The sequence below is a fragment of the Trachemys scripta genome, chromosome 2 (genome assembly GCF_013100865.1).
Source record: "Trachemys scripta elegans isolate TJP31775 chromosome 2, CAS_Tse_1.0, whole genome shotgun sequence".
NCBI classification, from domain to species: Eukaryota; Metazoa; Chordata; order Testudines; family Emydidae; genus Trachemys; species Trachemys scripta.
Window position 1 is genome coordinate 241592408 of NC_048299.1, and position 15343 is coordinate 241607750.

Below are 15343 nucleotides of genomic sequence, written 5' to 3' on the forward strand. Positions count from 1 at the left end.
AAGAACAGGAGTACTTGTGGCACCTTAGAGACTAACAAATTTATTAGAGCATAAGCTTTCGTGGACTACAGCCCACTTCTTCGGATGCATAGTGGGCTGTAGTCCACGAAAGCTTATGCTCTAATAAATTTGTTAGTCTCTAAGGTGCCACAAGTACTCCTGTTCTTTTTGCTAACTTCTGTTTCGTTCCCTGTCTGTATAATGGGGATGATGATGATATTGCTAAGAATTCTATATTTTCTGTTAAAAGTTATAGAAGTATTATTGCACAGTTTTTTCTGGTATGCTTATTATGTTGCTTCCTTGAGTTAGATAGAAATTGTTTTTAAATATGTAACTGTCTATAATACAGTCTCTGGTTCTCTTAAGTTTCTATTTTTATTTTAAAATCCATACCTAAAAAGATGCTATCATTCTGCTCTTTTGACTTAAATTACTGTAATTTACTAGTAATTGGCAAAAAAGCTGTCTTGCATTTTAAGTTGAGTAAAGACTTTTTTCTTTTCAACTATTAAATATTCAAAGCATCAACAAAATAGGATACCAAGGGATTTATGTACTTTGTCATGTGGAGCAACTAGTGCATTTATTTGCATATGAACCCTCTGTAAACTTACATTTGAAGAGTTTTTAACTGTAGTATTCACATCCAATTAATAAGAATTTTAAATGTATATGTTGAAGAGTTGGAAACGACATGTGAGAAACTGCTCTTTTCTTTGAGTATTTCCCTAAATCTGGTCACTAATGTTTTTACAGTGGTTTAACAGTTCAAAAAATCTGTTCCCGTTCAAATATTTTATATATTTATCTCTTAGTGGGAAGTACCAAATGTTTATGGCAGTGTTATCTTAGGAATTAAAGACAACTTGACTAGAGATTTGGTCTACATCCTGATGGCAAAGGGGTTACACTGCAGTGCAATTAAGGTGAGCAAATTTATATATAAATATTTTTATAAATAAACAGTTCATAGTCTTGATGTTTAATAATACAGATAATTTTCCCATAAAAATATCCTGTTTTTCAATAAGACTTGACTATGTTCTGCCATTCTTTAGTTGCTTATGAAAAACCTGCTGTGCAGTAGGAATAGCCTAGTACATGCTGATAAAAGCAGATGTATTCTTGGTGTAATAAGAACATGAACTAAATGAGGTGTATTCTTTTGTAACATGCAAGTGAAAGCATAGAGTAGGGTTTGAAGTACAGGACCTGAGAGGAGATCTAGGATTATAGCAGGGCTGTTAACCTTAAGACCGGCTTCATGTTTAAAACTTGACTGTTCTAAGTGCTCTAAAATCCATATGAGTAAACATATTGCCTTAAAATGTGGTGTGCCTCATGGGGGCACTGGCTATTGTTACTGATCCAGATTTGGGGCTTCTTGACCAAGGAGTTTGCTCCCAAGATACAGTCCCTAGAGAAAAAACAGCTTTTCTTAAAGTTGACACATCTTGGCAATGTTTTTTGCTCACAGATAGAGATTAGAACTGGACTCAGATCATCGAAAGCCCAAGGGTTACCCTGACAGAGTGCATGTTACCTGTCAACCCTTCGGGGGAAATCAGATTAAAATGTTTGAAAAAGTTTGCTTCTCCAGTTACACATGCTGAAGTTCACATGTCTAAGGCATTACACTGAGCAAGTGTGCAGAGAGAAGCTATCTATTTAGAAAACTACTTGCACATCACAGTGTCTGGGTTGCTTCGAGGGTATGCTACAGTCATCAAGTCTGAGCACCACACTAGGCTCTGAGTTCAGATCCAAACCAGGGCAGAAATCTGAACTAAAAATAGCACACAGTTGCTCCAAACTACCTCTGTCAAAGGGGGTGGGGAGTGGGAGGGCCTGGGGAAATGTAATCTGACTACAACAGAATATTCAGAAGGTGCTGAAACTATTTTCTGAAACCTACAGAGGAAGCAAACGCACAGTGGGAGGGGGAGGGTGATTGGAATGGGAGAGTAGATGGGAATGGGGATTGTTTATCTCAGGGGTCTGACCCTTCTCTCTTACCCCCCCTCCCCATGTGAGCTGGGATCTGGGGGTCTCTGTCGACACATGCGCGCCAGGATCTGATATTTCCAGGTTTTCAGAAGCTTGAGTTTTTCTAAATTCAGTATTCTGGAAGGACGTAGCTATCACTGGGCAAACCTGATTCTGTGTTAATAAAGGTTGGGTTTTTTTGCCATTTAATCTATTTACAACTCTGTAACAAACTTCCTATAACATGGTGCGCAAACTACAGCCTGTGGGCTGTGTCCGGCCCCTCAAACCTTTTAATCCAGCCCCTGGGAGTGGGGTTGGCGGCTTGCCCCGCTCCGCCCTCCTGGCCGGGTCGGTGGCTTGCCTCACTTTGCCTGCCCGGTGCTCCCATGTGTTCATGAGGGCACGCATGTTACTGCAGCTGCACAACACCAAACGCGCCTCATGTGCCAGCAGCCTGGAGCTTGCAAGCGCACGTGCCTGCTACTTGTTGGCTTAGGTGACTCTGATGTTTTAGTAGTGTTAATTTTCCATTGTTGTGGATAAAATAAAGAGTAGTTGGCCAGGGAGTGACAGCTGCATTGTTCACATTAATCAAAGAAAGGGGGTAAGTTTGGTTTAATTATTGTAATACGTTGTTAGGATGGTATATTTATAATAGTAAGTAAGGTTTTATGTTTATTTCCACTAAAAATTATCTTTAATTAAGTTTATTTGAATATCTCTGAATTGTTAATTTCGTGAGCATTCATGGCCTGCCATGCAATTTCCATACCCAAAAAGTTTGCCCACCCCTGTCCTATAGTCTGGGTTTGTCACTTAACATCTCTGTGCCTTAGTTCCCCACCAATAAAATGGGTATAATACTGAACTCGCTGAAGTGTTGTGGGGCTAAATTCATTAAGGTGGAGTTTTTGCTTAGGACACATTAATGATTAATACACTAACTTATCTAAATTTGGGAAAGACTTTTTGCAACTAGCTAACACTTTTGAATGAATATTCAGCATGTGAAACCCTGTTTCTTTGCCTCACAGTTCATGGTTAATGAACTATACATAGGATAAAACTATAACCATTTTATAACTAGAAAACTCCAGTTGAGTCTTGTGACTTTTCCTTTTATAGTATGTTTTTCTTCTGAAACTTTTTTATTTTGCTTGAAGAATTTGGGATTATAGAACTCCTGCGTCTTTCGGGATTTGATAACATTTACTGTGGTATGTTGGCTCAATCTGAAATTTACTTACTTTATTCAAAGATTAGGGCTTGATCCTGAAAGGTAGCAAGAACCCACAACTCCCATTACATAGATGCCAAGGCTTGAAGTAATCCAGAATGGGTTAAAACAATATTCCAACTTTTCTTATTATTGTAATTCAACCAAAGGAGTGGTGTCACTTTCACACATGCTGTGCTTTATTACAGGATTTTGTCCATGCAAAGCAGCTTTTTGCTGCTTGCCTGGAGCTTGTGACAGAGTTTTCTCCAAAGCTGCGCCAGGTCATGCTGAATGAGATGCTGCTCTTAGATATTTACACTCATGAAGCAGGAGCAGGGGTTTCTGGAGAACGTCCTCCTTCTGATTTGATCAGCAGAGTCCGAGGATATTTGGAAATGAGGGTACCCGGTAAGAATGTAGCGGACTGATCTCTTAGGAAAGATACAGTAAAATGCAAAGGTGGTAACAGATTTGCAAAAGCGAGAAAATTCAGAGTTCTGTGACCTTCAGTACTTAGGTTATAACCAGGAACAATAATAAAAACTAGTAAAATATTAAATATATTTTTAATTGTCTTAGTGAGTTTTAGCATCTTGAAGTGAGCTAGCTGTCCATGGACTGCACTTTGCCAATTTCTTTTAAATAGAGCTGGGCAAATAACTGATTTTTGTTCTCTGGCAACTTAGGGGAAAAAATTGGTTTGACCCAAACTGAAACTGATATCTTTTGCATGCTGTGTTTGTTGTGGCCATTTTGGTCCCAGGATATCAGAGAGACAAGGTAGGTGAAGTAGTAGTTGGTGAGAGAGACAAGCTTTTGAGCTTACATAGCTCTTTATCAGGTGACCTGAGTAAGCTCAAAAGCTTGTCTCTCTCACCAACAGAAGTTGATCCAATAAAAGATATTCCTCACCCATCTTATCTCGCTGAAATCATTTGGAATTTTTGGCAAGTCAAAAAAAACCACATTGTTTTGGATTGAATAATTTTTTTGTTTCCAGACTTTTAAATCTTATTATTATTATTATTATTATTTATTATTATTATTATTATTTTAAATAAAAACAAAGGAAGTGAAAGGCTCGCTTGATGGAGGAGATGGTGGTCCTCTATATACCCAATAGTCCAGTGATTAGGACACAGCTGCAATGTGGGAGACTGACATTTGAATCTCTACTCTGAAGCAAGAGTTTGAATCCAGGTCTCTCCCCTCCCAGCTGAGTGCTATAACTACTGGCTGTAGGGGGACTCTGGGGTGGATCTCTCAGTCCCTCCTGTTGAAGATGTTCTGCTTCATGTAAATAATTAAACACTGGATCAGGGGTTTGGATGAGGAAGAATCAAGTTCCAAGAGAGTGCCCTAATGACCAGGCTGGAGAGTCATATTCATTCATTCTCTCTCTCATTTATTTTTATATATATATATATATATAGATCATTGGTATTTTAACAAATACCATTTTGGAAGCTGGATACTGCAACTTCTGTTTACAATCTTCTAAAGGCTATGTCCTGTTTTTTATAGGCATGGAACAGCTACAAGATTAAGTTAATGGAAGCTGCTGATGCTCATCTCCTCCAGAAGTTAGGCCCCTCTGTATCCATCTACCATGTTTGCTACTATAAAATATAAGAAGCTGAAATGTTTTGATTGTGGGAATATATGTTTGGTACAGTGTAGGCTTAATCACACAACTCCTGGTCTTAACTGAAATTATTTCTAGATCTTCCCAGCTGTTTGTCATGTTTATAAATGATAGTGTTTCATGGGGGGAAAAATTGATCTAATGTTTAGTTGATGAGCTAAACATTTTTTTTTATAAATCTCTTCTAGATATTCCTCTTCGACAAGTTGTAGCAGAGGAATGTGTTGCCTTCATGTTAAACTGGCGGGAGAATGAATACTTAACTATGCAAGTTCCTTTACTTCTGGTTCAGACTAATCCTTATGTGAAGGTAATGGATGTTCAGACTGAAAGGGGCAAGATGCCATACTACGCCTCTTTTCTTCCCCCTCCTCCCCCCAAGGTTCTAGTACTTCTGAAGGCATGTGTCATTCTTCATTGTTTCTGTCAAGTTTAATTCTAACTGCAGTAATGAGTGGGAAGAGGTCTTCCAACGAACCAAATACTGTGTAGCAAAACTAAGCACTGTTGGTTGAAATTCAGTAATATCTAGAAATAAGGTTGATTTGTCTCTGGATTCCATCTGTGCTACAAGAGTAACTGAGACAGGAGATGGGGCTTACACCACCTTTGTCCACTGACCTGGCAGCAATCTGGTTTCATCAGTATCTAGCACTGGAGGGACATAAACAGTAATGAGTTAACCTACCTATACCGAATATTGAAACAATGCTGTGAATGAGTCCCCTGCCTCAGTTATATTTGGGACATGAATTATTTCAGTAGGAGGTTTAGGTGTGAAAAGGATTAAAGATTGGGCCGTATGTGTATTGTGTTCATAGAACTCTTCATTTTCCTAATAAACTTCAGTGGTTTGCAGTTTCCAACTCATTACTGATTGTATGTTAAATATTACCGTGACATTCAAACACCTATCATTTTGGAGTTCTGCTTTTCAAAAATATTTGTTTTTTGTAGCAATGTTATGATTACGTATCAGATTATTACCTTAAAGCAAAATACACAAACATTGTTTTTAGTGGTGAAAATTCTTCTGATCCCACTCAGCCTGCTTTGCAGTTACTGTTGATATTTTTAACCTTTTTTATATTCGTATTTTGCTTGCTAGAATGTATAGATAAATGCAGCCTTAGTTTTGCAGTGTGACCTGAATTCTAATTAGATCAAGAATGGAGCATTGTTTTCTTGGACCTGTTGTGGTTTCCCTAGGCTGCACCTTTCTATTAAAAATAAAGATGTGTGCAGTTTGCTCCCTTTTATGAAAATTAGTTGCAGGCCTCAAGCTCCTGGTTAGATGACCTGTGTCACAAAGAGTAGTCATCCCTGCTACTGTGGTATGAAATAGCCTATTTAGACCAATAATCCCTTTTATCCTTTGTAAATATGCAAAGAAACTCTAGCCACTGTATTTTTGCTGTTTTGTTTTGCTTAGTTGGGGCAGCTTTTGGCTGCTACATGCAAAGAACTTCCAGGCCCCAAAGAAAGTAGACGGACAGCTAAAGACCTTTGGGAAGTTGTTGTGCAGATCTGCAGTGTATCCAACCAGCACAAGCGGGGGAATGATGGCAGAGTGAGTTTAATAAAACATAGAGAGTCTACATTAGGCATTATGTACAGGTATGTGTCCACGAATTATTTAATAAAATCAATCTTTGAATTCTAAATTTGGCCTTGTCTTCATTCAGGAATTGCCCTGTTTCAGCAATCAGTGGCCAGCAACTGACATAGCGACAACAGGCTGGGCGTTTTTACCGAAGAGCATTCAGTGCAAATCCCACCTGCTCTTGCCTGCTCTTAGTGGTCGGCATTGACACTGATTGTTAAATCAAGGCTATTCCCAAAAGTGGACAAGGCCTTTGAATACTTAAGCTGAAATCCTGACTCCACTGAAGTCAATGAAAAAAATTCCTATTGACTTCAGTGTGCCCAAGATTTCACCTTTAATATCTAAGCCTCTGCTAATTTTATTTGATTAACCCAGAGGCACCCACACTGTATCCAACTGAGAGCCATTTGCAGCTTGTCTGTAGCCAATGTTGTCTCCAGGCCTCTGCCCAGATTACAGTGATGTGTTACATGCTGGATCTCTGGTCTTCACAGGCCAGCGCTCTGTACTAAATCTTTCGCAGGGCTTTGTTTAAGAGTAAAACTTTGAGACATACTTTAGCCATCCTTGTGGTGATCTGGTTAATATGTATCTAAAACCAGGCTGCTTTGTCTTTCAGTATTATGTGATTGGCTGGAGGAGAGGGTATACAGGCTTGCTTTTTATGTTCTTGTGATTACGTATTTTCTAAAGCAAAAGGGAGCCAAGGCCTAGGTGTACACTGAGATATTGAACCTGTTATGACTCCTCCAGTTCAAACAATAAAAGGTGATAGCCTTGTCTTGATATGAAAACTGTTTAGAATTTGATGGTAAAGGCTCCATCTCTTGTTTGAAATGCGTGATGGTGAGAATTTCCATGTCCAGCAGTAGTATTGGCAACTGCATATACAGTAAAAACAGCTACAGTGTATCTTTGCATATTAATCTTTGGCTCACTGCTTTGATCCCACCCAGCCTGTAGAATTATGAAAAAGTTGAGTAGTTCACACAGTAACTGTTTGTGGCCCATACTACCGTGCATTAAAAGTTCTCTTCACGTGATTGTATATGTCCATTCCACTTCAAGTGTCTGCACACCAGTACACTGGAGCTGGAGAACTTTTTCGCATAGCGGTATTCATCAGGGCAGCGCATGAGCTTTCTGCACACTCGTGCTGCTAGTCAGTGGTATAACAAGTAAAGCTGCCCTGACCCTCAGTTCCTTCTCATTCCCCTTGGTCAGTAGTTGTCACACATGAGAGCTCTTCTTACTCCTTCCCTTTCTCTGTAGATCCCCTCTAAAGAAATGATTTCTTGAGCAAAATTCTTTAGCTAAATTAAATTAAGTAGTTTGTAGTGATACTCATTTTAAGCTTCCTTTATACTTTTTTTCCCTTGAGCTTCAGCTTGGTCCCCAAAGTCCCCAGCTTTCAATAAGTCCCCAGCTTATTACCGTTCAGTAATAAGTCCATGTCCGTTAGCAATCCCCACTGCAGCTTCTTAAAGTATTTAGGAAAGGGTCACATTAGGCACAAGTGCCCTATATGAAAAACTGAAAAGTTGAAAAATTGGAGAGAGTTCAGAGGAGCCATTAGAGTGATTATAATGATAGACTTAAGGCACTCAATCTATTTAGCTTAACAGAGGGAAGGTTAATGGGTGACTTGATTACAGTCAGAAGTACCTACATGGGCAACAGATATTTAATTATGGATTCTTCAATCTAGCTGACAAAGGTATAACATGATCCAATGGCTGGAAGTTGAAGCTGACAAATTCAGACTGGAAATAAGATGTAAATGTATAGCAATGATTAACCTTTAAAACAATTTACCAAGAGTTGTGGATTCTTCATCACTCACAATTTTTAAATCAAGATTGGATGTTTTTCTAAAAGATGTGCTCTAGGAATTATTTATGGGAAATTCTATGGCTAGGGTGACCATATGTCCAGTTTTGGCTGGGATAGTCTTTTCTTTTTTTCTTTTTTTTTTTTTTTAAAAACCTCTGTCCTGCCGTCCTGCATTTGTCCTGTTTGCTTTTGCCAACTTGATCTGTGTACACTAGGGAGCTTTAATGCACAGCAGCGGGGTCCACATAGGAAGTTAGTGTGTGGTACACTATGTGCTATAGATTTACACTCCAGCTTGCTGTGCACTATTTCACCTCTAGAGTAAACAGTCCCTAAGGCTTCCTCGTGCTCCCATTATATTAAGCAATGGACTATGCTAAAATAAAAGCAAAGGACAAATTAATTTTAAAAATATTGTTCTTGGTGTAACACTTAAAATGGAATAGTCCAACCTCAGTAATGAAATAAATGAAGAACGATGACAAGCATTCCTCTTTAATGCTCCCTATGTATATGCAAAACTGAAATTAAGAATATTCCAATAGGTCAACAGTCTGTTTTGGTTGACCACCACTGTATTATTTCTGATGGACAAATGTTTCTATGCACTTTCAATTTTGTTTGATTCCTTACACATGTAACACGTATCTCTTATTTAGGAATGAATTACTCTCTTTTATCAAAAAGTTACGGGTAAGTTTTATGTTGCAGACTTCAACACCTATTGCTTTATTATTGACACTATCCTTTGTATAATATTTCATGGATCGTGTTACCTATTACTTCAGAAAATGTTGAGTATTATGTAAATATTATTTTTGTATGGCAGATGATGTAATTGGGAATTTGTCTGTCTAGCCATACAAACAATGGTTTGTTGAATAGCTTGCTTAAAATTCCACTAGCTTCTGATAGCAGAGATCTTATTAAGCTAACGGTCATAGAATGAGGTAGATAAACTTTAATAAATAGACAATAACCATAAAACCAACATTTACCTAAAGATGACATAGCTGACTTTGTTGTGTGCAATTAGGAATTCAGATGAAATTGTCTCTTTTCCGTTCAAATGGACTCCTTCCCTATTACCTTAAAGTCTAATGTGGACTGTATTTTATGCACCCATCCCCCCCTCCCCCCCACATTCTAAACACTTCCATAGGGGAAGACAGACAGCTACTGTTTGGATCACAAGAAACACATGCACAAGTCAAAAAGTAATGCTTTTTTCTTTTTTCTTTTTTTAATTTGTGGAGCATTATAGTACACATTGCACTTTAGAGCCAGGGGGGAATAAATATGCACAGTGGTCTAAATATGCACAGTGGTCTAAAATAAATACCACTTATTTAACATCTTCCAGAGTAATTTATTAAGGGACTGTCTTTTAGGGCTTGTCTACACAGGGAGCTATTCCTGATTAGCTCAGTGTGCTGGATGCTCTTCTTCTGAATTAGTTTAATTCATTTTGGAAATGGATTAAGCTAATTGAGAATAAAGCACTCTTATTCTGGAATAAGAGCATCCACCCATGGAACTAATCAGAAATAGTTAATCTGATTTAAATTCACATTATTCCTTATCCTAGATTAATCTCCAGGGGTAAAAATAGTTGTATAAAGACTTAATGAGTCCATTTTCTTTGTTGCAAAAGTCCTTGTAAACCCCTTAAAAGATAGACCTGCCCTGGAAGAAATAACATGATATGTGTTGGCTGTCCCTGATGATGATGTTGAGGACAGAGAAAATGGGCTATTGTGTAATCTTGGTTTTTTTTCCTCTTCTTCCATCATAGGAACCACTGGTTTTGACTACAATATTATCTCTGTTTGTTAAGCTTCATAATGTTCGGGTCAGTACAGTGTCATCATTATCCTTCCTTTTTTTGAATTGCATATTTGCTTCTGTAACTCCTATTTTAATGTCTTTCTCCTCTTAGGAAGACATTGTGAATGATATTGCAGCAGAGCATATTTCTATTTGGCCATCAACTATTCCCAAGTAAGATAGCTACTAATATAAAATACTGTTTTCTAATTATTCATGTGTATAGTGTATCTAGTTCCAGCTACAGGTCTGTCGCATCTTACGCTGGGGTTACATTCCGCAGTCAGCGCGTAAAGCGAAAATCGCGTATAGTCAAAATTACATTGAGTGTAATGGCGGGCGGAATCGCCCGCACTACAGGTACAGTATTAAAATTGTTATTTTTCTCTTTTTTTGTTTTTGTTTTGTTTTTGCCTACCGTGTAAAGCTGAATCGCGCATGTTAAATGTGCGTAAGATGCGACAGACCTGTATTATGTTAACTGGTTTTCTATTAGAAGGCATAGTTGTAGTCATTCAAGCAGGATTCTGATGTAGCCTTACAATGGATCGTTGCTCACAAATATGTATGCCCCTGATAGAGGAGCAAGTACAAATGTAGTTTTTCATTAGTTACCTTATTTATACTTTTTATTTAGTAGCTCTAGAAGTTAGTGTTATGAAGTATTAATTTTTCCAAAATGTTAACAGTGGCAAAGGGTGTGTGTGCTTATGTATATAATGTTATCTCTTGAAAACAAGCATGGAGTTTGATGCATTTAAGCTTTGTTTTATTACCTCATACACCTTATCTACACTAGGGCTATATCTGCACTACCAAAAAGGGGTGGGTGTGGGTGGGGGTGTGTGTGTTTTTACAGCAAAAATAACTAACAGCACGTCCCCACCCCAAATCCTGTGGTTAAAAACACACCTCTTCTTGGAAGAAGAAAAAAGGCTAGCTCATTTCCCTTCCTTCCCCCACCCCCTCACTCCCCCATTACAATTTCCCAGTGTAGCTCCATCAGTGGGAGCACTTGAGTATACACATCACTGTCAATCACCGTATTATGTAGATCTGCTCTGAGCCAGGTTAGGTATTTATTATTATTTGTATTCTAGTAGCTCCTAAAAGGGCCCATTTAGGGATCAGGGCTCCTATTGTGCTGAGTGTGCACATCAGTCCCTGCCCCAAAAGAGCTTACAGTATTAACAATGACTAAGCACACAATGGCTATACAATGATTAAAACTCCTGTAGCTGGTCTGCACTAGTGCTTACAGTATTACTGCCACTGGTGCCACTGCACTAATGCTCCCAGTATTACTGCCATCTAGGCTCATTCCTAAACCTTACCACAGGTAGTAGTTTCCTTTTCCCACTTTTTTTGTGGAAGCTGAATTTTGCTTGGGACTGTTCTGCACTGGCAGGTGAAAAGTGTCAGATGGGTGGGTGTAGTGCAGTGATACAAAGTATGTCTCCAGATAGTACAGGTAGGTTTGTTCACTTGGGAAATTTTAAAGCAGATTCTTCTCTAAAGGGGTAAATTATTTTTAGGAGCTAACTGACAAAGGTGCTGAGACAGCTGAAAAGTCCTGAGGGGAGAACTGAGTAATTTCAGAGATGAGTCTCTAAATCAGTGGTACCTAAAATTTTTACCTTGCACTCCCCCTTTACCCCCATCCACGCCCTCCTACATCTTGGGGCCGGGAGTGGGGCTGTGGCTCTGGGACTGGGGGACACGGACAAGGGTAATGGAGCCAAGGCTGGGGCGATAGCTGGGGGCGGGTGTAGGGCCGTGAGCTGGGGTGGAGCTTGGTGGCGCTCTCTCCCCACCTCCCATCGGGGCTGGCCTGGGTCCCAGACCCATACCCCAGAATGGCATGCCCCACAGCTTGGGGACCTCTGCTTTAAATGAACACCTTTTGACTAGGAGACTAACCCTCACCCAAGTGTGCACCAAGGATATATATGATAGGAAAATCATGCAATTTGGCCGCCACCCGAATTACCATATTTATAACTGCACAGGTCATAACTTGTTTTTCTAACAAGTTAATGAATATTGCAGTGCTGTTGGATGGCCAAATCAGAAGATGTTTTTTCCAGTGTTTCCAAAATACAGCTGTAAAGTGGAAAACTTTTTTTTTTAAATGTGGAGAAACTACTAACGTGCTAAATCCCTGGTATCACTCACTTCCCAATCAGTATTGCATGTCTGCATGCTTTCTACCACTGGAGGTTGCTGTTTGGGTTGTTGTGTTATGCAAATCCTGCAGTGAATCTGGACCAACATGGGTTAAGTGTAACTTTTCTCTGTTCTTGAAAGCGAGACCCCCATTGCTTACGGTTTACTTTAAGGGTATCACTCTTTCCCAGGGTCTAATGGTGTCTTAGTCATTGATACCATTCTAAACTTTGTTATCAAACTGTGATTGATATATTTGAAAGGTCTCAATACAGGAGATAAAATAGGGTAACAATAATCTTAATGGTGGTAAATCTTATTGGGAGAGGGTATTTAATTTTTTTTAGCAAAATGACTTCATTCTTAAAGTAGATCTGAAATCTGTTTGTTTGTTTGTTTCAGTATAGTGATTGATATTACAAAATTGCCTCTTTCTTTAGCCTTCAGTCAGTGGATTTTGAAGCTGTAGCTGTTACCGTAAAAGAGCTGGTCAGTTATGCACTGACTATAAACTCAAACAACCACTTCTGGTTAATTATTCAGGCAGATATTTATTTTGGTAAGTGAAACCAACATCTGTGTGTGTGTGTGTGTGTGTGTGTGTGTGTGTGTGCGCGCGCACACGCGCACTTGCGTGCACTGTGCTCTGTCTTAAGAGTTACTTACCCTCATGTATCTTTTGCATAAGAGCAAAAGCTATGTTATGTCTTATACTAATCATTTATCAGTAAAAGCTTAAACAGCATAGAGCTTTTAAAAATGGCAGTGTTTTTGGACTCAGATATGTAAATAGATTGGCAAGGGCAGATATCAAAATGCATACAGTGTTAAAGTCAGTGAGATTCCATGTGATCATGTGAATCACCCTGCAGAATGGGGGCTTTGGGTTCTTTTTCATTATTTTAAAAGCTGAAATTAGTAATTGTGACTTCAAATCTTCAGTGCTAAAGGAAAAATTTAAGACGCTAATACTCTAATTTATATACCAATCTGTAGAATCAGGTGAATATTTGTATTCAGTGATCCAAAAAAATAGTGAAATGTAGTTATTATGAGGCCATTGCTGGAGTAGGGCTCAGAGATGGTAACGCCCTGCCTAAACTGGAATGTTTTTAAAAATAAGATTATAATAACCCAGTTCATCCCTGTCCATGTTGGCAAATCAAGTAGTAAGGGAAAACCAGTTAAGCAGCTTAGACATTGTTCCTCAAATTCATTGTAAGGGTCAAGATAGGCAAGACATGATAAATCCTGCTCCCTAACCTGTTGGGTTATAAATGGCTGTTGCATTTTGAAGGTGAATGAAATGTTCCCTGTATAGTTTGTGGGTCAGATACCATCCTTTTGTGGGTAAAAGCCCACATGGGTCCTAGAAAATTTCTGAGAGTTTTCACTTGCAGTGTTTCATTCAAATTGTTTTGAGAGAACAGTCTCTCAGAATGACAAGGCACCTCTCAGTTCCATGAATCTGTGGATGTTAAGAGATTCAAGCAAATCTGAGTGTACTAAGAGGGGCTTGTGTGCAGAGTTAACTGCCTCTGCATTGCTTCCTTGGCTCCCCACTTCAAAATAGAAGCATGTGACCTGCATTCTTTTTCCAAAGATGAGGAAGTTGTTCTTGGTTCTACTAAGAACAGGGGGTGGTACTGATACTAATAGTACCAGTTAGAGCCATAAAATAGTTGAGTGCCAGCACAGAACCATTCAGATAAGCGTCGAGTTGTGGTGGAGCCAGTGTTCTAAGCTGAGAGAGCAGTGGATGGGAGCATTGTGGGACTGCAGTGGGAAAATCAAATATATTAGTTCATTGACAATATTTGCCATTTCTGTCCGCATCTGTCCAATAGTTTGAACTGAATTAGTGCAGAGAGATGTTTACAAGATTTTTTTTTTTTTTTTGAGCTTATGTACTAGGAACATCTGTGTAATATTAGGAGTACCACAGTGTGTGAACAAGCATTCTTCTTCGAGTGCTTGCTCATATCCATTCCATTAGGTGTGTGCGCGCCGCGTGCACGATCGTCGGAAGATTTTACCCTAGCAACACCGGCGGGTCGGCTGTGGAGCCCCCTAGAGTGGCGCCTTCATGGCGCTGAATATATACCCCAGCCGACCCGGCGCCCCCTCAGTTCCTTCTTACCGCTCCTGACGGTCGTTGGAACTGTGGAGCGCGGCATAGCTGATCTCCACTCTCCCTAGCGTACTTAGTCATTCAGAGTTATAGTTATAGTTATAGTTTAAGGGGTTAAGGGGGTCGTCTCCCCCTTTCTTCCCCGGCCGCGGGCCCGGGCTCATGCCCAACGCTCCCGGCTTCAAGCAGTGCGCCTCCTGCGCTAAGCCTATGCCAACGAGCGACCCGCACGACTCCTGTTTGAAGTGCCTGGGAGAGTCCCACCAAACAGACAAATGCAAGATCTGTAAGGCCTTCAAACCAAGAACCAAAAAGGAGCGGGACTTTCGGCTCAGGCAACTCCTAATGGAGGCGGCACTTAGCCCGGACACTCCTTCCACGGGCCAGACTCCGACGCCTAGCACTTCGGTGCGCAGTGCCCCGGCGGCACCGGCTATGACGACCACGCGAGTGGCGTCAGACAAGCCTCCCCGGCACCGGACCTCGTCGGCACCGCAAACACAGCAAGTGCCGCGGCGCCGGTCATTATCCCCAGGGCATAAAAAAGCCCATAAGACGGGGACGTCCGTGCCGAAGGCGCCGGCTCCCCCAGTGCCGGGGGTAGAGCCGCGTCCGCCGGTGGAGCAACGGAAACAGGCGCCTCCAGCACCGTCGCCTCCGGCGCCGAGGCCGTCGAGTCCGGTACAAATAGCGTCTCCACCGAGGCCGGCGGTGATACAGTGTCTCCCGTCGACTCCGGAGACCTTCGAGGCGGCGAGAGACTTGATAGCTCTCACGGAGCCGGCACCGCCTCAACCACCGGCACCGACTGCACCGCTGACTCGCCCGGTACAGTCAAGAGGGAAACCTGCCTTGATGCGCCCTCCATCACAAGGGCTGGAACCTCGGCGCCGATCCAGGTCCCGAAGCAGGTCCCCACGCCGC

General features: G+C 40.6%; 1 protein-coding gene across 1 annotated transcript in view; it reads left to right on the forward strand.

Moving 5' to 3' along the window:
• The window catches only part of INTS8 (integrator complex subunit 8), a gene marked incomplete in the record, with an annotated part of 75116 nt that overhangs the window by 43054 nt on the left and 16719 nt on the right, over window positions 1–15343 (forward strand). The window contains 8 exon segments of the mRNA XM_034763309.1: window positions 819–929; window positions 3418–3619; window positions 5045–5166; window positions 6289–6473; window positions 8955–8988; window positions 10091–10147; window positions 10235–10296; window positions 12729–12847. Of these exon segments, the coding sequence (XP_034619200.1) occupies window positions 819–929; window positions 3418–3619; window positions 5045–5166; window positions 6289–6473; window positions 8955–8988; window positions 10091–10147; window positions 10235–10296; window positions 12729–12847 (892 nt within the window).